The sequence below is a fragment of the Hibiscus syriacus genome, unplaced genomic scaffold (genome assembly GCF_006381635.1).
Source record: "Hibiscus syriacus cultivar Baekdansim isolate YM2019G1 unplaced genomic scaffold, ASM638163v2 tig00117005_pilon, whole genome shotgun sequence".
NCBI classification, from domain to species: domain Eukaryota; kingdom Viridiplantae; phylum Streptophyta; class Magnoliopsida; order Malvales; family Malvaceae; genus Hibiscus; species Hibiscus syriacus.
The window spans coordinates 2929140-2956884 of record NW_024063519.1 but is presented as its reverse complement, the minus strand read 5'-3'; the positions used below and the strand labels follow the sequence as shown (position 1 = coordinate 2956884).

The 27745-nt window shown below is 33.3% G+C and overlaps 1 protein-coding gene and 2 pseudogenes across 2 annotated transcripts; 2 read left to right on the top strand and 1 right to left on the bottom strand.

The window, feature by feature from the left end:
- Nucleotides 1-497: 497 nt before the first annotated feature.
- Nucleotides 498-4734, top strand: LOC120195000 (annotated as a pseudogene).
- An 844-nt stretch (nt 4735-5578) lies between these two features.
- Nucleotides 5579-8066, bottom strand: LOC120194886. 2 transcript variants are annotated; one of them, XM_039197063.1, is made up of 6 exons: nt 7680-8064; nt 7484-7592; nt 6967-7178; nt 6845-6872; nt 6277-6385; nt 5579-5688 (listed from the first exon to the last, which is right to left on the bottom strand). In XM_039197063.1, the coding sequence occupies exons 1-6, from the start codon at nt 7947-7949 to the stop codon at nt 5607-5609; spliced, it is 810 nt and encodes a 269-aa protein (XP_039052994.1). In that variant the 5' UTR covers nt 7950-8064; the 3' UTR covers nt 5579-5606. The 2 variants fall into 2 exon arrangements, with proteins under 2 accessions (XP_039052994.1, XP_039052993.1); XM_039197062.1 differs by lacking the exon at nt 5579-5688 and adding an exon at nt 6003-6143 and having other exon boundaries at nt 6174-6385; nt 7680-8066.
- A 203-nt stretch (nt 8067-8269) lies between these two features.
- LOC120195075 lies at nt 8270-13022 on the top strand (annotated as a pseudogene).
- The last annotated feature ends 14723 nt before the right edge of the window (nt 13023-27745 follow it).

Here is a 27745-nt window from a genome sequence, read left to right as displayed (position 1 = left end):
TAGTTGAATTGTTAGTCTTATTTTATAATTTAATTTAAATTTAAAAATTTCAAATAGATATTATAAAATCTGAATCAAATTATTTTGGTTTTTTTTTCTAAATTTAATTTTTTATATGCAATATATATTATTTTACAAAATTTAAAATCTCGACTCAAACATAAAAATTAATTCATTAACTATTAAAATGTTATCAACATGCTGAATTTAAGTAGGGTCGAAGCCCAATGTCCTCCCGCAATTCTACAAGATGATAATCAACTCATCTAGGATGATATAATCTTAATAAAAAAATCAATCAATCTATTAATTATTAAAAATTTAAATCATTTAAATTTTATTTTATAATTTAACTCAATATTAAAAATTTTAAATCAATTATAATTTATAAAATAATAAGTAAAATAAATAAATTTATTAAAATAAACCAAATAAAAAGATATTTAAAAAAATAAATTCGAGTTTTGCTCCCCTGTTCACATGCCCTCCCTCGTCACTAAACCACAAACCCCAAAACCAAATACCCCTAAACTGAGGCACTGAACCTCCACGAACACAATTTCTTCAAGACCCTCAAATTCATCATCAGCATAAGCCCTTCATATCCAAAATCATCAAAATAAATCCATCGCCCAAGTCCCAAGCCTTTCTTATTCTCTAAAATCGACCTCGACCCACCGTCAGTTGTCGTTCCCATTTTCTCATGAATCAAATTCACTGAAATCAACTCATTAAATTTGCTGATTATTAGAGAAAATCCAATCTTGAGATAGTGACAATTAATAAAATAAAAGTAGGAGAAGCTCCCTCCTCCATGGCTTCAGCTCCTTCCAAGCTCTATGCAGGTTCCCCTTCTTTTAACTTTTATCTACATTCACATGATTGCGATCGATTTCCCTCCTGGGGTTTCTTTTGTTTTGATAATTTTATTACTCTTTATTGTTATTTGTTGTTGCAGATGATGTTAGCCTTGTGGTAGTTTTGCTAGACACTAATCCATTTTTCTGGAGTTCCTCCTCACTCTCTTTCTGTCAGTTTCTTTCTCATGTAATCTCTCTCTTATCTATCCGAGAAGCCCTAAATTAAAGCAAGTCGAGATGAAAGGTTATTTTGCGTTTTATTGATCTGTATGTTGGTGTTTGTTTAGGTTCTTGCATTTTTTAGTGCAATGTTGACTCTTAATCAACTGAAGCAACTCGTGGTTATTTCGATTTGAGCGGAGGTCTTGAGAATGGGATGAGCTCCATCTTGTTGCAAAAGTTAGATAAATTTCTCATTAAAGATGAGCAGTTGAGCAACGAGGAACCTGAAGGAAGGATCTAGTCTTCCCTTTTCTCGGGTCATTTTCAATTACTCTTTGTTGTATCCTTTTTGGTGTTTTAATGCTTCATTAATTTATTTCATGGTAAACATAGTTATTTTAGAATATTAACGGGCTTATAGTGGTAATAGTGTTATAGAGCAATGTAAAGGATTTGGTTGTTTCATACCTGACTGATATTTTGTGTGCAATTATTAGTCAGTTGCATACAAATGCACGCATGGAAAGCAATGGCGTTGGTTACATTTTGCTGGACTTTTTGAATCAGTTCTTTATTTGTTGTTTGATTTAATCATATTTTAATAGATATACAGAAAGTGTTCCGTTCAGGAGCCCTCCATCCACATCCTCGAGTGAGTCTCCAAATAATTGATTGCTAGTTGACTTATTTGCCAAGCTCAATATGCATATGAAAAATGTTTACTTACCAATTATGCGGTAGCCCTACTCATCGTAAAATTCTATCATGTGATGAAGAGATCGAATGTTATTTTCATTTTATTGATGCTACACTTCTAAAAGATATTTATTTAAGTGAATAAGGATAGATATAATTGTGGGTACTGAAGTGCATGCTGGATGATATAGTTCCCTTCTTATTCATCAAAAGATCAAAGAGTGGTTTAATTTCAAACAACTTGGAATAGCTATAAGCAAATCGAGAAGTAAATGAAGTGTCTGTGGGTACATGTTGAAAAAGAAAAACACTAAACGTTCAGATTTTGTAATTGGCTTATGGTGGTGGATTTTTATGTAATTTCTTGTTTAGTTTTTATTACTATGTTTCGTAGTATTTTACCAACATTTGTATGCAGATCTTATGGTTGCAGGGATCACCAGATGGACCTGAACAGTAAGTTCTTTTTTCTTTTTATGGTTATTAACACTTTCCACCTCTGGCTTTTAGACTCCACAAAGATTTATTCTTTTCAGATATGTTGCAATCATGAATGCAATATTCTCTGCCCAACGCTCTGTGGTAATCGATGTTACATCCAGTATTTCTTTCTCATTGTTTCAATATATATTTGTCAAATTTCCTCCCAAATTTTCCTGTTTCATTAATTTGGCAGTTCATTACCAACTCAATTCAACCTAGTCCTCTATGTTCTTGCTTATAGTGACTTGAAAACTTTAGATGTAGTTGCGAAGTTAAATATCTCATTCTTTCTACCATCTGTAGCAGCTGTTTGGATTCTTTTGTGATTTATATATAGGGTATCACAATGACCGCTTCTAGTTGGCCAAATGGTCTTAACCTTGTAGTGGAAATATTATTGTTTTCATTCTACCACAGCTATCTTGTTTTCAAGTAGAATGATTTGCATTATATTAGTAGGTGAAATTTGGCATCTTTCATCTTTCATTTTTCAGTTTGTGGCTGTTTTTTTATTTTTCTCACTCCCAATAAACATGAATACATGCATGATACGACTAACTGGCTTGTTTATTCTTTTGTTTTGTATGTGTAATTTGTCTTGCGTCAAATGCGTTCATGTCGCCGGTCTTAATTAACTGGCTACCTTCTGCAGGTTCCTATAGACTCTTGTTACATAGGTGCACAGAATTCAGCCTTTCTGCAACAGGCATGGAAGCTTTAGTAATGCTCTCTTAATGGCCATATGCTGCAAACAGACATTGGTCATCCTCTCTCAATTCTACTGATACTCATTGATGCATGGGACTTTTAGGCTTCTTACATAACTGGTGGTGTACATCATAAGCCACAAAATTTGGATGGGCTGTTTCAGTATCTTATGGTATATTGTTTTTCTCAAACTGGTTAGCAATTTGAAATTTTGATTTAAGATCTTGCTTGTTGCCAGCAATTTTCCCACTTTGTACAGATTGATGAGCTTAACTTGATTTCTTGACATATGTTTAATAGCACTTGTTCATGATGACAGTACCTTGTAGCCTTTTGCATATCGTTAAAGTGCCTATTTCTTTACAAATGTTCTTCAAAGTGCATTTGGTTGATGAAAATTTGGGCAAATTATTTAATTAATATGTTATATTGGCCTTCCATGCAGACTATCTTTGCTACTGACTTGCATTCTCGCAGTTTCATACATCTTCCAAAGTCTGTTGGCGTAGATTTTCGTGCCTCGTAAGTTTTCATGCTCTTTTTTCTTTAACTTTAAACCATGTAATGATTGTCATACATCTTCCAAAGCCTGTTCATGTAGATTTTCGTGTCTTTTAAGTTTTCATGCTCATATTGCTTTTAACTTTAAACCATGTTGTGATTGATTGAATTCTGAAATATGCAGATGTTTTTGCCATAAAAACACCATTGACATGGGCTACATATGTTATGTATGTTTGTCGATTTTCTGCAAGCATCAGAAGAAATGCTCCACCTGTGGGTAAGCAGTTCTAGTTGTGAAGTTTGATTTTTTTTTATGTTCTGCTCCCAATGTATTTGTAGTCTCAATTATTGAACGATTAGAAGTACAGTGAGTTCTCAAGCGTTGCTTGACATAGTAGTTGTCTGGAATTGCCACAATCCATTTCTCCTCTTGAGAAACCCAGACATCTTTCAAGTGTTTTGGATTTTTCCCCATCATTCTCCGGTCCTTGCGTGTAGAGTTGATGTTTTACTTGTAAATGCAGGTCAGTATTTGATCAAGCTCAATCTGAGGTGCCTTCGGCATCTGACAAAAAGAGGAAGACTCCCAAAACATAGGTTGAGGAGGTTACTGAAGTTCTATGATCTGCTAAATTTGAGTAAGTCTTTCTTGCTCAGCACAATATTTGTTTCGTTCTAGACATTGCACTGTTTGCCTATTTTATTTTAAAAGCAATCAGTACATGAATTTTCGTTTATTTACTGAACCGAATTCTTCTGCTTGTGCAAACTCTTGATATGTGGAATTTGGACAACATAAATAATTAAATGTTGAAAGATCGAGCTTCCATTTTAAAAAATTATCTTCCCGCAAACTCGTTTATGTTGAAAAGAATTCTAGATTATTTTCCCGATCATTTATATCTTCTTTCTCGAACCATGGTTTAATTCTTCTATTTATCAGTGGTTGTGCTTGTCAGAAAAAGAGGGGGCAATGTGAGATCGTGTGCCAGAGATGCTGCATCTCTCACAATGAATTCCTCTGCTAAACCTTCAGAAGAGATTGATAGATTGGGGATAAGATTTTAATCTTTCATTCTTACTTCTCAGATCATTCACTGAACTGTTTAAGCTAATTTAGCAGAAAACATACTTTGTTATTTGTAGAAACATTCAGTGATTCAAATCTGCAGTTTTAGGAACTTAGAAAGAAAGGGGAAAATGGTGAATATAGCTTTGATTATGGATTTACAACTTTGTTTTACTGACATTGTTGTGGCAAACCATGCAACCTGATAAGTTTTTGGAAATGCTCATCTGTTTACGGGAATTTTTAACTTCAGCTGTACTTAATGGTACATTAGATGGCAAATTTTAAAATGTATCAATTTGCATAATTCTTTTTTTCTTAAAGAATACGGAATTTAGAGTTTGATTTAATAAAAATAATTATAATAGGGAAATAATAATATTAGAAATGATAGAACCCAATTTAAGATCTTGGGTATCCTTGATTTTTGGAATATAAAATCTAGTACTACTTGATAATCTTGGCAAGATAGGAGAACTAATAAATACGAAAATAATATAAAGAAGATTAACATGACATGTTTAATACATGCATTGCTTTCTCTTTCAAGATAAAGAAAAATTTAATCATGTCTAATATTTACAAAATTAAAAAAAAAGTGATATGTATACCCAAATAAATTGCAAGTATACATTTTCCCATTGGCATCCTTATGTCAATGTTGCATACTCGATTGTGACTTTGGATGAGGTTTTATGAGCTTAATGTGTTTGTTGTAATAGTGAATATCACCATAGGAGGATATTTCGTGTTATCTTTTGTATTGGGTATTATTATTAATAAACTTTGAGGTACTCTTTTCTTCATTCCAATGTTCGTTAACATACTTCTTAGTATGTGAACGAATACGAAGGGAGTTTTTAATGAGACTTCCAACTTCTATCAAAAAAAAAAAATGTTGCATACTCGGAACATCCAAATTACATTCTTCGTACAAAGTTAATATTTACATAAGCAGCAAACATGGACGAATCCGTACAAAAATAATATTTCAATAAAAATTATTAACATTATTTTCATTTTACAGCAATAACAACGACCAAACAATCCAAGCAACAATCGTCAAGCATCAATACAATCCAGAAGTTTTTTTTTTCTTTTAAATCTGAAATGGAGCAATATATTCATAGTGCCCTCATTACAACTTTGCTGGTTGCGTGGATGCCCGTTGCAGCAAGTCTTACTACGGTACGGGCCCTATATAACCTGTCAATGTCAAAGAGATTAATTCAACTGTCAATTTAGATTGAAGATTACATAGAAACATGCTAAAACCTAGCAGATTAACTTGAAATTTTGACTCCAAATCTAAAGGCACGAAGATCTTCCATATCAATATGAACGTGGATTACAGATTAAAAAGTTTACAAACTACAGATGTTTTGGCACTGTCTTGTAGTATAATAGGCTATAAGTTTTTCCAAACAATACTTCCATCAACATATTGCATGAATTTAGCTCATGGTATGTAGACAACAGATTCTACAGTACTTAAAGGAGTTCACATACTCTAATGCATTGAAGGCGTAATTGTTTCAATGCATAACAATTCCCTTGGTTTTCATAAAAGTGTGGGAAGACAAATTAATATCCTTTGCTTGATAATATAACAGCAGGCTCCGTATGTTTTCAGTATGAATCTCATCATGCGAAAAATGGTGAATACAAAATTAAATCGACAAGCCTGTTCTCTCAATCAAAAAGTACAAGCTGATTTTTACCTTAAGAGCATGAAAGGAGACTGAAAAACATGAACAAGAAAGAAACAATAGTAAAAGGAACAGTAAAACGCACCTAACCAGTGCAAGTCCCCAAGTTGATAACGCATAGAACATCTTTCCAGCATGCCAAATGCCCAGAACCTTCTCCAGTTTGCTGACACCTCCTAATGCTTTAACTAGAGCTGTTCACAATCTCGTCATAATAGGAAACAACACATAACCTTTAGTTGAATAGAAAAGTGGGAAGCGAGGCAATATAACTAGTGACGAAAACTAAGGTGCACGGTTTTCTGTCAAATCTTCAGGCGAGTTTACAAATACAAGGTCAGAAACTCATAAAAACATAAAGCCACTTTTCAAGTATATAAACACAGGTAATTATAACAACACTGTACATTGTCCACTATTGAAAAGGGAAGATACATCTAGAATTACATGCACGAGATTTATTGGTAATTATAACAACACTGTACATTGTCCACTATTGAGTTAAATGATGGAGTGAATTGTGCAATTTCTTCTTTATCAAAAGAATGAAACTGCAAGATTACCATTAATTATGCTGAAGCATTAAATAAGCAGAAATATGTTTATTTAGCTAGTAAAGGCATAAAGCCAGGTGAACAAAGCTGAAAACTTACTTTTCTGCAGTTGTTCTGGTGTTAAAGTCTGCAATACCGGTATCACAAACAAACATGAGAAAATAGTACATAATATTTATACTTTGAAAAAGAAAAAAAAAATGAAATCCGTAGCTAAAAACCTGAGCATTAGGGTTAGACAAAATGCATTTTGCCATAAAGTTAGCTACCCCATCCACAACATGCTCTTCAGTAACAACAATATAATTCTCATCATCAATTCCACTCCAGTCTTCAACATTGCTCGGAACCATTTCATCAGTTACCCAAACCCACCAACTCGGATCTTTTTGGTTAACGTTAATCAGGATATCAGCTGCATGCATATCATCCCCTAATTTAAAATCAAATCCAACAAAAAACAGAAATAAAATATCAATATTCATATTCCTAACGAATAACAATAAATAAAAGGAAAAGAAAAAATGAATCAGTATTATTTCCCCCAGCCATTGATTCAACTTGATGCGGTGATAATTTATCAGTTCAATTATGAATTTCTTAATACATTCCCTTCATTCATGGAAAAAAAACTGTATAGTATATCAGCAAGTGCAACTATTGATACAGAAATGATGAGATGACATAAAGTATTCAATAACGCGATTAACTTGAATTACAAATGTTGTGTATAAGAACCTGTAGCTTCCTTGAACGGAAACTCGATTTTAGTATTGGATCCATTAAGAGAGTTGAGTCGGGCCAAAAAGTCTTTAGATTCCACAGTAGATACCAACCTAGCATAGAGCTGCAATCAATTAAATCATTAGGTTCCAGAAATCGAAAAAATGGAAACAGAATACCAAACACAAAAAAGGGTATGGAATTTATGTACGTCAGGAGGACAATCGTTAAAGTGAGAAGGAGATTCCGGGAGATTGTTGAGGAGTTTGAGGTTCTGTTCGAGGAGGTTCCTGAGTCGTTGATTTTCGCATTTTAGGGTTTCCAATTCTTTTTCGAGCTTGGAAATGTCATGATTTTCAGGAGAATCGCCGTCGTCGTTGTGACGGTGGTGGAGGTGGTGGCAACATTCCATAGCGGTCCAGGCGACGTCGGCGACTTCGAGGACCGTCTTGGCAACCTCCACAGCTTCATGGCCGACCATTGTTTTTCAAAGAGGAACCCTAAAAAATTGAACCTTGAATTTAGGGATTTGGATTTGGGAAAAATGAAGAATTTTGACGATTGATTAGATGAAATTGGTTGGGCTTTGTCGTTTAAGTATTGCGTGTCCCAATCCCAAAGATCAGAATTCCCATTCTTAAATAATTTCAGTATTTATGTAAAATATATAAATTTTACCCTACTTTGTAATTTTCATAAACAGTGACAGTGATTTTATTATCGTACACCCGCCTACACCCGATAATTTCCTTACAAGTTAAACCCCTCCTTTAGCTTTTCTTTTCAACGCTTCCCCGTGTCTTAATGTTTATGTTCGGTCTCTGTTTCTCTCTAAACCAGTAGAAGTGAAACCTGTTCCCTAGTCCCGACAAATGGCAGAGGAGACGCACGATGGTCCCGCCGTCGAGAAAGAAGCCAAGGAAGCGACGGAGGCGACGGCGGAGAAGGACGTATCGAGTTACGAATTACCATCGCCATGCGCTCTCGCGTTGGCCACTTCAAGGAACAATCAGAGTACACAGACCCTCTCTCTCTTGCTGTTTATCTCTCTCTCTCTCTTACATTAACTAGGTTTTTAGTTTTGAATTCATAAGTTTGTAAATAAATTCGCATTACACAGTTGACTTCTAGGTATTTTGAGCGGGTGTTTGAAGGAGTTCATTCGAATTATTTGAGAAAATGGGGTTGCATTGGAATCTGTCACTTGTTTTTGTAACCTTGATTTACTTGATAATTTTGTTTAATTTGATTATTTTTTGTGTGTTTATTGGTAAGTTCATTGACATTCGAGGGAGTTCGGAGATTGTTGGAGAAAGACTTGGGGTTAGAGACGTTTGCATTGGATGTTCACAAGAGATTCGTCAAGCAATGCCAGTTAAAGGTGCCTTTTTTTACCCTTTTTAACAATATTGGAATTCCTTCTTTGCTATATTTCACTTACTTGATAAGATGCTGTTTCTCATTTAGGCTTCATGTAAATTTTGCTCTTACTTTTGCTTATTTCTTTTTCTCTTCTGAATGCAAAAAGGTCCATTTAGTTAAGCTGTTAATGCTATTTTTTAAAAATAAAACTAAAATTTTGTATATTTTATATAGGATAATGCATAATTTTACTTTCTTCTTCTTCTTTTACATGGAATAATAATGCATTTTTATAGATTTTCTCAAATGATAATTAAAGCATGCTTAATTTATTTTGCAACTGGATGTTATACAATTGATGTTAACTTTGCCTGGAAAAATTATGTTATAATTGATGTTATACTTGTCATTTTTTTATTTGCAGTATATGGTGATTTTTCTTTCTATATTTGCCTTTGTTTTACAACAACTTTTAACAAGAGGTAACTAGAAAAATTATAACACTTAGGGGCTGTTTGTTTACTTCAGAATGATTAAGCGCTGAATGATTAAGCACTGAATGATTAAGCGCTGAATGATTAAGCACTGAATGATTAAGCGCTGAATGATTCAAATGCTGAATGATTCAGAGGCTCTGCATGAATTAGCTCTGATTCCTCTGAATGTGACATGCTGTTTGATAATGGCTCTGAATCATTCAAAATGTACTTATGTGCTGAATCATTCAACCCTGTTTTGTTGAATCAGTCAGCACTGAATCATTCAGAGGTGCAAAACAAACGCGCTGAATGCTGAACGGTTCAGCATTCAGCGCTGAATGATTCCATTAAGAGACAAACAAACAACCCCTTAGCCTAGATTTTTTTTCTCTCTCCCTGTAACATAAGCATTTGTGTGAAATGCTAGTGTAAGAATGTAACTAGTGGAATATTTTTATAATTATATTCATATGGTGGAGAAGTGGTTGATCTATGCATAATCAATAGCCTTATATTTTCTGTACTATGTTTTACTTGATTATTGGTAGACTGGGCTGTAGTCAATACCCATGTTTTTTTAAAATAATGGAACTTCCAGTTTAAAGATTCTCTGGACTTGCAAGACTAGGTTTGTTAGAGAAGAGAAATTTGATTAACTGGCACAATTGTTTGGGAAAGAGCTATAGCTTAATCATTACAATGAAAATAGAAATCTTGATGCTTCTGGAAGAATTGGTTATTAATAATGCTGTGTAAAGAAGGAATAGATATGTTGGAATTTGAACTCTCAAAAAGTGTTGTTTCATATTCTCATTCTACTTTTAATTGATCAGTACACTTATCAATTCTTTATTTACAGTGTTTAGATGATGGCAATGATGATGAAGGCTCCAAAAGTTCTGGTGAAACAGTGGAGAAAAATGTAAGTACAATCACTGAAGTAACAGAATCTCCCAAAGGACAGCAATCTAAGAACGATACAAAGGAACCTTGCTCTGAAGATGACAAATTGGAAGAATCTCCTGTTTTGGGTCTTCTATCCGGACAAAAAACTATGAAGGCTGAAAATAAAGAAAATAAAGAAGCTTCTGAGAGTACAATAAAGAAAGCTATCAGAAATAGAGCATCATATGTTAAAGCTAATTCGGAGTAAGTTGCTAAATTGTTTGATTTCTCACTTCTGATCAACATAATTGCTTGTTCATTATGTTGTGTCATTGTTCTGTGGGCAATCCTTTTTTCAAGTTGCCTTTGGTATACTGAGGTGTACCATTTAATCATTGGAACTTTGATGTTTCAGTAAAGTCACAATGGCTGGACTCCGTCGGCTTTTGGAGGAAGATCTTAAACTTGATAAATATGCACTTGATTCATACAACACGTTCATAGCTGAACAATTAGATGAGGTGGGCATGCTTTGTTCGTGAAAAGTCATTTCAACTTCGTAAGCCGTCATGTGCATCGTAGCTCTCTTGTAATGTTTCTGTTAATTACCAGGTATTGAAGTCTTGTGAAGCTTCTGCTCCTGCAAGTGAGGTTAAGCAAAAAAATCTCAAGAAAAATTCTCAGAGCGGAACTGCTAAAAGGGTTAGCAAGAAATTGAGTTCTTCTTCAGGAAGTGATAATGATGAAGAAGAGGGAGACGAAGATGATGAAGAAGAAGAGGAAAAGGTGAAACCCAAAAAAAAATATCACTCCTAAAGGGAAGATTAAGAACTTTGAAGGGCTTAAAAAATGGAAAATACATAAAACAGAGGCACAGATGCCTAGCAAGAAGAGAAGCAAGCATACAGAATCAAATTCAGATGACAACAGCAATGAAGAAAATGGAAAATGGTCATTCTCGATCTTCTGCTGCAAAGACGGTGAAGATCTTGCTTCTTATTGCCCATTTTCAGTCCAAATCTATTTTCTTATAAGTTATGCATCTTTGATCTGATTTAAATTAAGCGTCTTTTAATCATAGTATTAATATGCAGAGAAAAGAAATTTCTGCACCAGTATATGGGAAACGTGTGGAACATCTGAAGTCAGTTATCAAGTCATGTGGGATGAGGTTTCACTTTGACCGACCTTTCTATGAATCTTGATCTCCACTAAGGTTGTATGTCGGTGTATGCTCATTGCTTATTTTATTTACAGTGTTCCTCCTTCTATCTACAAGAGAGTCAAACAGGTCCCTGAGAATAAGCGTGAAGCCCAAGTAGTTAAGGAACTAGAGGAGATTCTTTCCAAAGTAGGATTGTCTGCAAATCCTTCAGAAAAAGGTCAGGATTCTAGCCCCTGTACAACTCTTTTACTATTCATTTCTAGAGATGACCTTGTTTCAAGAAATATCTTTGTTACAAAATTGGGATTAAGTTTTATTTTGTCATTAGAAGCTCTTTAATGCTTGGATAACATTTTGGGAAAGAGTACATTTTATCAACTAATTTTGTCATCTCATGGAAGCCTTGACCATCAACGAGCCAAGATTATAATAGAATTATTCATTAACTAAGAGCTGATATAGTGATACCTATGTAAAGTGTAAACTCAAGTTAAAAGCATGTCCATTTCTGTTTTTTTTCCTTTTTTTCTTTTTTTGTGTTAGGAGGTTCTGTGCTGTACTCAAAATGTTTGGTGATAATTGCTTCAGATCTAATTGGAATTTCTAATGATGGGCACCCGTAATATATCTCGACATAATTGCTGTTTTAGTATCATGTAACATCTTATATAAAATCCACGTGGGATGGCAGAGACTTCCATGCCCAACGTCTCCAAGCTCAATGCATTATGGTCCACAACTCGTGCTTTTGTCAGCATTTACAGCCATCACATTCACCACCATATTCTATCTTTTCTTTAGTTCTATTAATCGAGTATTTTAAATTCTCAGAAATCAAGGACTTTAGGAGGAAGAAAGAAAGAGCGAGTTAGAAGGGATTGACATGAGTAATATTGTGTCAAGTTCGCGGAGAAGGTCCACCTCCAGTTTCGTTCCTCCACTAAAATCTAAAATACCAGATGTGAGTGATGATGATGAAAGTGAAGAAAGTGATGAGGATGACGACGATGACGATAATGATGATGAAGATGCTGGTGATGATGGCAACAGCCAGAGTGAAGAATCAGAAGAAGGCGAGTATAAAGATTTGTTCATATGCTTTGTTATAAAGTTTTATTAACTAACTTTATGCCCTGTTAATCTGGGAACCTCGGGCTTGAGAATATAAACATGCAACTGGTGAACCAACTCTGTGGTCTTAACAGATTCTTTGTCCCTGTAGACTGGAGTCAGTAGTTCAGGAGTGTTCTAATGATAAATAAATTTATCACTCTTAGCTAAGTAAAGGATTTTTTTCTTTGTTATGATACATTTAGACTTTAGAGGGATATTTATACCTTGGATAGTTTATTTAGTACTTAGTGAATCCATGATTTCACAACTGGATAAGAGAAGTGTTTGTGGCACTTTCATAAAAGGGGCAAAGTCATTTAGTTGACTACACAAAAGCCGTTGAATTGAAAATAGAAGCATTTGCAATGTAGTGGCATTTAAGACCTACTCGTCCAAATATCTGAAAGTGAAACTATAATATGCCGGCAAAAACAATTTCTTTAATACCAGCTTTTTTAGTTAGATAGTGGGTTTTCTGTTCTAAGCTAATGACAGCTGTCTTATGTAATCTGTGCATATGTTTGCAGAAGAAGAAGGCGACAGTGATTGAATCCTTCACGAGTTGAGTTTAAACTTGCAAGGTGGTGGCTCGCTCATGAACTGTTTTATTATGATGCTATATTATGTATCTCAGTTTAATTTCCCACTAATACTTTGTAGTATACTTGGTGTGTTTCTTAGTCTGATAGAAAATTTGCTTCAATCCTTTTTCATTAAGATGTCTTATATTGTTGACTAAGGCAGTGACTTAGGTTAGTTTTCTGGAAGAACCTGTCTTGCAAGTCCAAAATATTGTTTAATCGAATTCAAGGGCTTCATGAGAAAGCTTACAAAAGTTAAATCGGAGCCCTTTCAATTCAGAATTCAAGTACTTCGTATCATTGTCGTTGTTATTATTAATAATAACTATAGTCATATTTTACTTCTCTATCACTTCCAAACCGTGGAGGGATGTAAAAACAACAAAAAGCAGACGGCCTAATCACTTGCCCAGCTTATGATTGCTCTTTGTCAATTCCCAGATATGGGAGGCAGTGTTAGAAAGGCTCAAAGCGCAGTAAGACGATAGGGGTTTTATAGTCGAGGCACATGAATTGTGCCTTATTAAGCTAAGGTGTACTTTTTGAAAATAAAAGATATACATGCTTTTTTCAGTTGTATAGTCAAGTAAAAAGAATCGTTTATGTAAACATCAAAGAGTGTTCATCAGCATTTTAAGGTTTAAATTTCATTTGATTAGTTTTTTTGTATGGCCCCACTTTTGACCCAAATTAGTATGTAAAATATAATATAAAAAAAATACAAAGAACAAAAAAATTGAATAGGCAAATCTTTCAGTGCCTTGTGCGTTTTAGGCGTGCTTTGCTACGTTTCGTTGAAATCGTCTTACTTGAACTCGATCAGGCGCTTCATTCTCATCTTGCTTTAGTGCTTAGGCGCATTTCAATTACGCCTTTTTTAAACACTGATGTGAGGGGTGTTAAAACAGCTGAAGGAGACAACATATTAAACATTGATGTGAGGGGTGTTAAAACAGCTAAAGGAGGCAACCTAGTCACTTGCCCTTTGATTTCTTAATTTAGAGGATGAAAACATAGGATGTTTGTATATTTGTTCGTATCATATCTTATTTAAGGTGTCTTATCTTTACATAAATTTATGGAAATTGTAACACCCTAAACCAGTATGACACACAGCCGATCGATCAGAATGTCACACGGAATCACCGGAGTGGCTAACCAAAATTTTCTTTTAAACTTTTCTGATTTTAAAAATGACCATTTGTAACCACTCATGCTAAAATAAATCAACTACAATTTAAATAGAGTATTTTACATTAGGAGCCCCAAAATAATATTTAAATCATACAAACCATACTTTAAAATGAGTTACGACTCATATAAAAATATACAAATCGGAGTTTACAATTATACATGCCCTCTAATGATGAACTCGAGATGTACTCTGCACTATCTGGGTCTGGATCATTGCTGTCAAAAAGTCCTCGGACTACTCCTCGATTAACCTGCATAAGGAAACAAATTTCAAACGATGAGCTAACTAGCCCAGTGCCACACTAACAACTATGACATACTAAAAGTGTTCATGTCATGCTCAAGCTAACTGATTAACTGAAATAGTGAGTATACTCATATATTGCACTCTCTACTCTATGGTAAACATCATGGTGCGGTTGAGGGTTCTGCATCTCGGAGCTCACACACCCCTCTAGTCTACCGAGACTGGTTGTCCTGAATCTCTACATCGGTCAACCCCCTCGACTAGCTCACTCCTTGAGTGTCATACCTTAAGCCCAAGCTAGTTAGCTTTAAATGCATCGCGCACTACCTAAGGATATATCTGGACTGAATCTATACTTTCGATAATGCTAGGATTTTCTAAAGGAACTCGAGTGTCCTAGTTGTTTCCCGAGCATCATTCAAGGATATTTTTATGTCATCCTAATTGATCTTATTTCTAAGTGTAATATTAATATCATTAATATTCTCACTTACAATCTTATTTGATGATATAATGAAGTTTTGGGGTACCTCGAGTCTGTTTCCCTTAAAAACTGACAATTTTGCCCAAAACAAACTGAAAGTATCGATACTAGCCCTAGAGTATCTATACTCCTGCAAAAGTTTCAATGCTTTATATAAGTATTGATACTTTATATAAGTATCGATAGTTTTAAACATTTTGTTCTGCCAAGTTTCAAAACTTTACGGGAGTTTCGAAACTATGACCGAAAGTTTTGATACTCTTGCCCAAAAACTCACAAATTTGCCCAAAACGAAGAACAAGTATCGATAATATCCCAATAGTATTGATACTATGTCTGCAGAAATCATAAAACACATACTAAAATACTATAATTCAATCCTAAAGAACTTAGTAAGGTCCCCAAACATGCTTAAAGTTTTATTCAAACAACAAGGGTCATAATATAGGCTTTAAACACATTTATAACTCTAAAACAATAATTTCACCATGAAAATGTTTATCATGCTCAACTCAACCATTTAAACTATTTTGAACTTCTAATGACTCACTAAGAGTATAGAAGAGTTGTAAAGGTGTTACCTTGCTTATTTGATGGCTAGAACTCTCCTAAACTCAACCAATGCTCAACTTTTCTTTGCCTTTTGATTTGGAACTCTCTCCTAATTCCTTCACCCAACAATGTAAGAAAATGAATCACTAATCCATCTAGAGGTTGGATACATTCTAAATAACTCCTTAATATCCAAAACATAGTTATAATCCATAGATTCTCACAAACCTCTCAAAACTCATTTTTTCTCTAAGGATAAAAACTAGTGAAATGAAGCTTGAAGGGTAAGGGTTAATAATCTTACCTTTGCTTGACCCAAACTAAACTTGAAGTCCTAAATCCTTCAACTTGAAGATGGCAGAAGAAAAGAGAAAAGATGGGAGAAGAAGATGAGTGTTTGGTGGGAATTGGGGAGTTGTTCATGTATCTCTCAAAAAGTAGGGGAGTTTTCATCTTTTGAAATAAGCATAAAGTAAATTGCACTTTTAGTCCCTCTAATTTCTAATTCATAAGACATTCATCTCTTACCAACTGACTCTTAGGCTCAACCCAAGCCCAATAACACTAAATTGGGTCCAACTATTTTATAAGGTCCAATTGGGCTCAACTTTAGGCTTCGAGTTGACCCAAACTACTAACCCATGATTCGGGGCATTACAAAAATGATCAATAAAAGGCATGCATATTTTTCTAATTAGCTTTAAGGGGTAATTTTGTTATAGTAATTTCAAATCAATAGTTGTATTCATAATTTTTAATTGCATTACTTTTGCTCATAAATTTGTTGAATTGTATCAATTTTACTTTTAAACTTATTTAGTTGTATCAATTTTATCACTTGATTGACGTTTATAGTTATAGTAATGTCATATAATTAATGGTAGTGATGATATGGTAAAATGATTTAATTAATTTTCTAGATAAGATTGAAGGTGTAAGCAATTGACTTTAATGGAAAGTTTAAGGTTTATTTAACCTTAAAATTAAAAATAAGAAATTATAAAATTTTTAAATGTATTAAAATTATTAAAAATGAGGCATGATTTGTTCACACTATGTAAAATCTTTTAGTTTTTTTACTATTGTTGAATGAATGTAAATAAACGGTTGAAATTAATTATATGAAATGAGAAAATATTTATTAAAAATAAAAAATAATTCCAGTCATCTATTTCTACTCATTTAACTATCTTAAAAAGATGTAAATAATTAGTAAGAACCAACATGAGTTTATTATAACCAATATTGATTAAATGGTGAAATAGATATATTTAAATAAATTTTAAAATAAAATAATTAAAATTAAAGACAAAATTACTTATTTGAATTTATTACTTTTTACAAGTATTCCTTAAAACCTTTCTAATTAACAATTTATATCAAATTATTTGTTTACACTTAAAAAAAGAGTAATATCAATATGAAAAAGGATGATTCTACGATACTCGACGGCACCGATGAACACCAATAACGATGAGTACCATTAATTTAATTTATAAAACTTTAAAATTGTAAAGTGATTAACATATAATTCTAAATTAGTTAAAAATCTAAATGTAAATTATTTAAAATAAAATATTAATTATATTATTTTTTATAATCTTATTTTTAATAATAATTAAATCAAATATTAACTCATAAATTAAACCCTAAATTCTTTTTTTTCTTTGAAGTCATCGCCATCACCACCATTGTTGTTGTTGTTGTTGTTGTTGTCATTATCATTGTTGTCGTTGACGTTGTTGCTGTTATCGTCGTCATTGCTGCTACCGCCATCGCTGTCGCTGCTGTCGCTACAGCTTCCCCCATCGTCGTCGCCGCCGCTATTATCGCGTCAAAGTAAGAAAAAAGAATTTAGGGTTTTTAAGGATTAATATTTGATCTAATTATTATTTAAAATAAGATTATAAAAATAATGTAATTAATATTTTATTTTAAATAATTTATGTTTATATTTTTAACTAATTTATAATTATACGTTGAGTACTTTATAATTTTAAAGTTATAAAGTACTCATCAAGAGTTGTAGAATTTTTTTTTACTAAATTTTGTAGAAGTGCCTGAAATTTGAGGTGTGAACCGAAAGGAATTCATATAAATTTTGTTACATATGCATTCTCTTTGGTTAAGCCTTATAAATATTAGTTTTTGAAATGAAATCTTACAAAGATTTCTTAGTAGGGTTAAGCTCCAATGTATATTGTAATTTAAGTTATGATTTGTATTTTGTAATTTAGTATGGTTAAGCCTTATTGTATGATTTGTAGCCTTATAAAAATTCGTTATAGATGACTGGTAATATTGACTCTCGTCAAAGATACATAACAATGATATATATAAAAAAACAAGAGCTAACATTGCCAGTCATCTTTAGGTGCAATTTATTAACATATTTTACATGCACTATTAAGCAATGCATTTACCTTTTAAGTGAAAAATCTTGCAGAAATACCGCATGCATCTCAAAAAAGAAAGTTCACCATCAACCAGAAACATAGATCTCAATGCCTACCAATAGTTCCAGCCACACTCAATGCTTCATATCAACTTATCTTTTTTCTTCTTCTCTCTATCGTTCAGGTTCATCCCTGACATAAGGTTATTTATATTGAACGTAGGGGAGCGATAGGAGGAGGAGGAGGCAGGTATCTTATGTAACACCCCCAACTCGTACCTGACCTTGATACGAGTTCGAGATGTCACATTGACTTTTTAAAATAATATTCTAACAAAATACAAAACGTTTGGACTTATATTAAGAAAATACGATAATATATCGTTGAATTATGTTCGTTATAACAAATTTAAGGAAAGAAATGTTTTATGAATAGTACTATACAATATGAACAGTACTGAACAGTATCGTGAACAGTAATAAATAGTACCGTGAACAGTAGTGATTCTAAAAATTTTCCAAGATGCTACAGAGGTATCAATACCCTGCTACAGTGTACTGATACCCTGCTACAGTGTACCGATACCCTTGCTACAATAATTTCGGTCCACTTATATAAAACTCATAAAATTTAAACTTTCATAACTATACATTTACTATTTACATATTTACGTTTAAAACATTACAAAAGTCGATCAGAGCATACATACTAAACGACTCTATTTACATGCCAACACATATATTATATAGACAGATATATTGTGTAAGGTTCTTCTGATATGATCTTCAAATGATGATATGCTGCGTTGCTACTCTTAAGATCGATCTTCTTGCTTTTCTGTACCTACGTGTAAATCACTTACTCGCTAAGTCATAGACTTAGTGAGGCATAAACTTATAATAATAAAACATTTCTTATGAATATGAACATGCAACATAGTAATCAGAATTCCATATAATTTCCTATAATTCAATATATATACAATACTAATACTATAACATATAAGGCAATACACATTTTTCATATGATTTATAGGCCCATGTATATACTGAGAACATAAGGTATTCGAGTACATAGAGGTTGTGCACATCTGCTATCACCACAACTCGTATAAGTCTCACTGAGTGGCATATGAAATTTTGTCCCGAAGGACCTGTGAATATGTTCCGAAGGACCTATGAGTTGTCCCGAAGGACCTATGAAACCCTCGACTCTTGGCATGCCAACTATACCTAGAGCTCTCATATTACACAACATGGGCATTAAGATTATAATTCATATAAACATGTACTTATACCATCTCATATTCTATAATACACATATTTGAATATATTCATATGGTTCATATAACATGTAGTGAATCATATGTATACATATATGACTTATGCATATGTAAATAAAGATTATAATGTATGCATGATCATAACTATTATACTATGGAATTAACCTAGGAAATAGACTTATCACAAGTCTTATTTCCATTAGATTATCCCTATATTATGCACTCACATTGGCCTTGCTTGCGTTGATTCAATCCTAATTCTTCGATTGCTCCGGAACAGGATTACGTTTTATATCTACATAGTAATACATTGATATGTATCAATATTCTAATTGGTATATTCTAATCCTCCATTTCTTAAACTAAAAGAAAGGCTAATTTCATTTCTTGTTTAAAGTAGGTATCGGTACCCTCTATAGGGTATCAGTACATCCCTAACTGAGGTATCGGTACCATGCCTAGGGTATCGACACCCCCTTTTGAAATCTGTAAATTTTGCCCAGAAATCACTATTCAAGCACGAAAATTCATTATTTCCAGCTTCAATACTTCATGTTCCATTCCCTTTCATATTCCTAACTCACATATACATGCTTAAACTCATTTATACTCATTTATCTCATATATTACCTTAATATCCTCTCCTCTTTATGAACTTCAAGAATCATACCAAATTTTCAACATGTTTTAAATCTAATTCTAACACTCCATATTCCTTAATTAGGTTGATGACAAGCCAAATTTAATTTCGAATTCAACTTATCAACTCTTTTCCAGAAATTCATTTAAACACCTCTTCTATTTAATCTCTTATAACTTCTTCATCTTTTGATTATAAGACAACTTAAGCTTTCCTTAAGCTTAAGTATCACCTAAGGATCATAACCCACCCTTTAATTCAACAAATAATCAACTAATTAAGAAACTCACCTTTGCTTGTATGCTTCACGTTTGGAGAAGAAAAAGATGAAGAAGAGAAGTCTGGAAACATTTGTTTCCCAAACATGTTCCACATGGGTATTAAAATACCCACACTTATTATTATTTAATTATTTTTTGTTCAATGACTCCTTTACCCCTTTCTTCTTCCTTCCTTGCTAATTTATACTTCACCAAATATTTCAATTAAATCCTTGAATTTCTCAATTTAACTAATTTGGTCACTGAATTTAAAATCTCATAATTTGATCACTAACCCGGTATTGAGGATGTTACATCTTATCAGTAGTTAACGAATAGTTATTGCATGACTTTATGTTATAATATCGGAAAGATGATTATCGGAAAACAAATAAACACGATCGAAAAGGAAAAACAAAGAACACCATGATTTACGTAGAAAACCTAAAGGGAAAAATCTGGCAGAGGAGAAGAATCACTAATATGAAGGAAGAAAATACAGGATTTCAGTGAAAGAAAAGAACTTGATTTCTAACCCATGACCCTTAGTATCTATTTATATGGATAGATACTTGATTACAAAGGAAAACTAAATAAAGTAGAAATTTATTTTATTAAAGTTTTCTACTTTTAATCAAACTGGGTTTCCTACTTTCCCAATATTTATATATTAATTAATTTGTGACACTTTGTTGAATATTTTGATATTTCGATATAACAAATTAAGTTAAATGAATTTTAAGATTTTCCAAAATGATTTTCTAAGTATATTCGATATAATTATTCGAATATCAAAACATTACTCAAATATTTCAAAAATCATTTTTAATCCTTACTTAAGTGTAAATTAAGTTTTAATCTTAAAACAATTTAAAATAATCTTTCAAAGTATTTCGAACCATTTCAAAGCCAAAATTCCAGATTGCTCAGAGGGAACCGATTCCCCCCCAAGGGGTACCGATTCCCCCTGAATGTTTGGCTCCGAGATTTCCAGAATGCTCGGAGGGAACCGATTCCCCCATAGAGGGTACCGATTCCCCCCTGTTCAACGGTCAAATATTTGAATTTTACACTTAGGGAACCGATTCCCTATTAGGGGAAACCGATTCCCCCCACGCTCCAAGCTGTTTTATTAATTGTTTTCACACTAAAACGGCTATATTATCTTCATTAATTATCCCCAACGTTCAGAAGTGATTCAAGGTGTATTTAAACAAGTTCTGAAGCCCTTGATCAACAAGAAATCATAGAGAAACAAGAGAGACAGCATCAAACACCAAGTTTGTGTAAATCAAGCCAATTTTCCTTTCAATATTCATTTTGCTTTCAAGAACACCATTTGTGCTCATTTGTAATTATCTTTGAGTGTTCTTTTCTTGTTCTAGAATTGTGCAAACATCTTACCTTGTGAGGTTTTCCTTGTAAGTTTGCAAATTTGTAATCTTCTCTTGGGAAAAGAGTGTTCTCAAGAATTGGGGTATATTCTTGAGGGTGTTGTAAGGTTATCTCTTTGGCCTCAAAAGAAAGAACAAATTAGTGAATTTGTTGGAAAATCCTTAGTGTGGATAGCTAAGGTAGTGGACGTAGACTTTGATTGAGAAAGTCGAACCACTCTAAATCGCTGTGCAAATCTTTTCAATTTTCTGCAAAAGCTTCCACCGAATTTTTAATTTCCAATTCACCCCCCTCTTGGCTAATTCTGTCGATCGATTAACTCAACAATTGGCATCAGAGCCTAACTCATTTGAAGGTTTAATCGCCTCTTGAGTCGATTCGGGAAGAGTTATATCGATTATCAAAGTCATCAATGGCCTCCGCTTCAAACTTCGACTCCGGTCTCGATTCGATGCCGTCAACAAGCCTCCTTTCTTCAATGGAGCTAACTATGCCTATTGGAAGAAGAGATGTACTTCATTCAAGCAAGTGACATGAGATCATGGAATGCTGTAGAAGAAGGATACATCAAACCTCTCACTCATCCAAGGTTGTGGAGTGAAGGAGAGACAAGAATGTTTCAGCTCAACTCCAAAGCCATCCATATCATTTTTTGTGCTCTTGGACCAGATGAATACAGAAGAGTTTCATCGTGTAAAACCGCCAAAGAAATATGGGACAAATTCAAGTCACTCATGAAGGTACCGATGAGGTAAAGAAATCTAAAATTAGTATTCTAACGCATAGTTATGAAAATTTCAGGATGAAACCAAATGAAGATATCAAAGCTATGACGGATAGATTTCAACGATTGTCAATGGTCTCAAATCATATGGAGAGATCATTTCAAATGAAAAGCTTGTGAGGAAGTTAGTCTACTCCCTCCCAAAATCGTGGCAATCAAAGAAGACGGCAATCATTGAGTCTAAGGACTTAACGCCCTTAACTCTTGAAGAGCTAATTGGATCACTCCTCACTTATGAAATGATGCTCGAAGATGAGTTGGACCTCGACAAAATTGACGAGACACCAAAGGAGAAGGAGAAGAAGAAAAACATTGGAGTTGCTCTCAAATCCACAAAAGATGAGAGTTATTCGAATAACGATGACGATGACGAGGAAATGGCATTGTTTGCCAAACGGTTCAGAAAAATGATGAGACCTTATCGAGGAAGAAAATTCAAACAAAATGAAGGCCTAAAAAATGAACCGAAAGAGAAGCACCCAATCATTTGCTACGAATACAAAAAGCCAGGGCATGTTAAATATGATTGCCCACAATTGAAGAAAAAGGGTCAATCAAAGAATAAGCACAAGGCTCATGTGGCTACATGGAGCGATGAAGAAAGTTCTGATGAAGAGGAATAAGAAGTAGCTAACTTGTGCTTGATGGCATTTGGGGAAGATTCTAAGGTAACCTCTAACTCATCCAATTTTGATGATTTATCCTATGATGAGTTATTAGAGGAATATAATGGGTTGGCTTTGGATTATGAGAAATTATTTTTAAAATATAAAAATGATGTTTCAAAATTGAAAAATGAAAACAAACTCATATCCAAAACCAACAACGATCTTGAAAGTAAAATCAAAGACTTGCAAATCAGACTAGAAGAGTTTGAAAAGAAAAATTTAGATTTGTAAAATTTACTTTCAAAGATCAATGATGATCATCAAAAGAAAATTGATGATCTTAAAACTTCTTTTGATAAAGTTGGAACAAAACATTTTGAAAAAGGTGGAAATTCAAAATCCAACTTTTTTAGAAAAAGTTTTAGAAACTACAATCATAGAGGTCCCCAAAGAACCTCTAATGGAAAAATTGTTAGAAGTATGTGAGTTCCTAAAGAACTCATTACTACTAAAGATAAAAATATCCTACACAAATGGATACCTAAGGGGACTAGGATTTTGGAAACTAATGAATGGACCCAAAGAATTTGGGTACCAAAATCCTATGTTTGTAGGGAAAGGAGCATTGCTACAAGGCACGGGAAACAAATTCAAATTCATGGTATCTTGATAGTGGATGCTCAAGACATATGACCGGAGACAAAAGCCGGTTCATTGAGCTTAACGCCAAAAATGGAGGAGAAATGACTTTTGGAGACAATTCAAAGGGTCACATTGAAGGTATTGGTACAATAGGTAATACCCCTTCCATACAAATTAAGAATGTTTTATATGTGAATGGATTAAAGCATAATCTATTGAGTATTAGTCAATTATGCGATAAAGGATTCAATGTCTTATTTGAAATTAATGGTTGTAAAGTCATTGACATTGCATCTAATCGGATTATGCTTGTTGGTCATAGAATAGGGAACATTTACATGGTGCATTTAGATTCTTTTGATATGACTAATTTATGCCTAGTTGCTAAAGATGAACATGATAGTTGGTTATGGCATAGGAGACTAGGACATGCTAGTATGAGTGTTTTGCAACGGCTAATTCAAGGTGATTTAGTTCGAGGGTTGCCTAAGCTTAAATTTGATAATGATAAAATATGTGATGCTTGTGCTAAAGGAAAACAAAAGCGTGTTTCTTTTAAATCCATTAATGACGTATCAACTAGTAGAGTATTACAATTGATCCATGTAGATCTTTTTGGGCCAACTAGGACTACTAGCTTGGGTGGAAAACAATATGCATTTGTCTTGGTAGATGACTATTCTAGATATACTTGGGTTCTATTTTTAAGTACTAAAGATGAAGCATTAGAACAGTTCATCACATTTTCAAAAATAATCCAAAATGAAAAGGGTTACTCTATAACTAGTGTTAGGAGTGATCATGGCACTGAATTTGAAAATCTTGGATTTATTGAATTTTTTAATTCTAATGGTATTAGTCATAATTTTTCAGCACCTAGAACCCCTCAACAAAATGGAGTTGTTGAGAGGAAAAATCAAACTTTAGAAGAAATGGCTAGAACCATGCTTTGTGAAAATAATTTGCCAAAATATTTTTGGGCGGAAGCCACAAATACCGCTTGTTATGTTGTAAATCGAGTAATGATTGCCAATTTTAAAGAAAACTCATATGAAATTTTTAAAATAAAAAGCCTAATTAGTTATTTTCATCCTTTTGGATGTAAATGTTTTGTTTTAAACAACGGTAAAGAAAACCTTGGCAAATTTGATGCTAAAAGTGATGAAGGAATTTTTCTGGGTTATTCCTTAAATTCTAAAGCCTATCGTGTATTTAATAAAAGAACTTTAGTTGTAGAAGAGTCTATACATGTTGTTTTCGATGATAATCCCATTTCGAGGAAGGATTCTTGTGTGAATGATGATGTAGGTGTTATAAATACAAATGACGTTAGACATGAAGTTGGAGAACCATCATCAAAGGAAGAAACGAAAATCATCAAAGGAAGAAACGAAAAATGAGGAAACTCATGATCCTCTTCTTGAAAAAGTATGGACATTAGTTGAAAGGCCTAGTAATAAATCTACTGTAGGTACTAGATGAGTATTTAGGAATAAGCTTGATGAGAGTGATAATATAGTGAGAAACAAGGCTAGACTTGTGCTCAAGGGTATACTCAAGAAGAGGCTAGATATGATGAAACATACACTCTCGTAGCTAGGATGGAAGCAATTAGAATGTTATTAGCATTTGCATGTTTTCATGAATTTAAATTATATCAAATGGAGGTTAAAAGTGCATTTTTAAATGGTTTTATAAAAGAAGAAGTGTATGTGGAACAACCTCCAGGTTTTGAAGATTCAAAATTTTCAGATCATGTTCTTAAATGACAAAAGCTCTTTATGGTTTAAAACAAGTCCTAGAGCTTGGTATGAAAGATTGTCAAATTTTTTAATTGAAAAAGGTTTTTCAAAAGGAAATGTTGACACTACATTGTTTTTAAAGCATAAAGGTAAAGATTTATTAGTAGTTCAAATTTATGTTGATGATATAATATTTGGTTCTACTAATGATGTTCTTTGCCAAGAATTTTCTAAGCTAATGCAAAGTGAGTTGAGATGAGCATGATGGGGGAGCTCTTTTTCTTGGGACTCCAAATCAAGCAAAGAAAAGATGTCATCTTCATTAATCAAGCTAAGTACGTCAAAGATATGCTCAAGAAGTTTGGACTGAAAATGGAAACCTCATGACACTCCAATGAGCTCTTCAACAAAGCTTGACTTAGATGAAGGAGGTAATGTGTAGATGTTAAATTATATAGGTCAATGATGATATTTGCTTTATCTAACTGCAAGTAGACCGGACATTATGATTAGTGTTTGCTTATGTGCTAGATTTCAATCATGTCCTAAGGAATCACATTTACTAGCTGTTAAGAGAATCTTAGATACCTTAAGGACACTCCTAGTTTAGGACTTTGGTATCCTAGAGACTCTAGCTTTAGCTTGCATGCCTTTTCTGATGTGGATTATGGAGGATGCAAATTAGATAGGAAAACACCTCCGGTACTTGTCATTCCTTGGAAATATGCCGATTTCTTGGTTTTCAAAGAAGCAAATTGTGTTGCATTATCTACCACTGAAGCGGAATACATTTCAGCCGGTAGTTGTTGTGCACAGTTTTATGGATAAACAACAACTTTTTGATTATGGAATTGAAGTAGGTACTATTCCTATCAAGTGTGACAATACTAGTGCTATTTGTCTCACTAAAAAATCCCATCCAACACTCTAGAACTAAACACATTGAAATTAGACATCACTTCATTAGAGATCATGTCACTAAGGAAGATGTAGTTCTAGAATTTGTTGATACTTTGCATCAATTAGCGGATATTTTTACAAAACCCTTAGATAAGGAAAGGTTTTGGACACTTAGGAGAGAATTAGGTTTAACTAACATATCTTCACTTAGTGTTTAAAATAATTCAGCATACTGAAAAATGCTCATAATAGTAATTTTTGATTGCATTCATTGCTATTAGTTAGGGGGAGTTTATGATTCTTGATGAAAAATTAATTTTATGTTCAATATCGATTAAATTAATTTAATTGTTTGAACATAATTATTTTCAATATATGAGTTGCCTATAACACTAGAGAAAATTAATTTAGCATTTTGTGTGCTTAAAAATCAGATTTTAGCATTTTGGTGCAGAGGGAATCGATCCCCCCATGAGGGAACCGATTCCCCCTTTGAATGGGAACCGATTCCCCCCACAGGGGAATCGATTCCCCCCACAGGGGAATCGATACCCCCATGGGGTTCTGTTAAAATCGGGCCAGAACACCCAAAACCCTTCCGCCATTCTCTCTCTCAATTTCTCAAATCTCTATTTTTGCCTCAAATCATTGATTTTAATCGAAAACACTTCAAATATCTCCTAAACTTGTAATCATCATTAAAATCGTGCAAACAACATCTAAATCCCTCAATCTTCATATTTCAAGGTAAATTTTTCTAACTCTCTATTTCATTGATTTTTTGAACATAGGATTAGTTTTAATTAGTTCTAGGTTGAATAGTGATCGGGCATGATTGTTTAGTGATTAGAAACTAGATTACAAACTAATTCATCAAAAACAAAATTTTCTAAAATTTTAAATTTTCGAAAATTTTTTCGAATTTTTTTTTTGTTTTTCAAATTATGTGTTTTGATTAAATTATGTTGTGTTATGAAAACTATACATATATTGTTTCTCAAAACCATATTTTCAAAAGTTTTTTCAAAAACTTTGCCCATTAGGATTGATTTAGAGAACCTTGAAATATTGAGGACTCAATTGAGTTTTGGGATTAATTAAATTGCATACATTTGTTTTTTAAAATTGAGGTTATCCATTCAATTCCGATTTCCTTCACCATGTCTAATCCTAAACGTGCTAGATCTTCATCTAGTCGTTCTAGTCGTCAACCAAATCCACCTCCAAATCCTCCTCCTATTCCTCAAAATCCTATTCCAAATCTTGATCCTAACTTGACTATCCAAAATTCTTGTTTCAATCAACCGGGTCCTAAAGATTATCGTTATTGGTTTTACCAATATTTTGACTCGTATAAGATTAGGGAAGAACGTATCCCATCTCTTCAAGCTATGGTTGCTATTAACTTTAAATATCTCCTATCTTGCACGAATGGAAATTTGATAAACTTTTCGAACTGAACCCTTGTCTATCATCAACTTTCGTATCTTCTACTGTAATGTGTTTGTATCAAAAATCGTGACAATACCAAAACCATAAGAGTACGTTCCTACCTCCTAGGTCAAT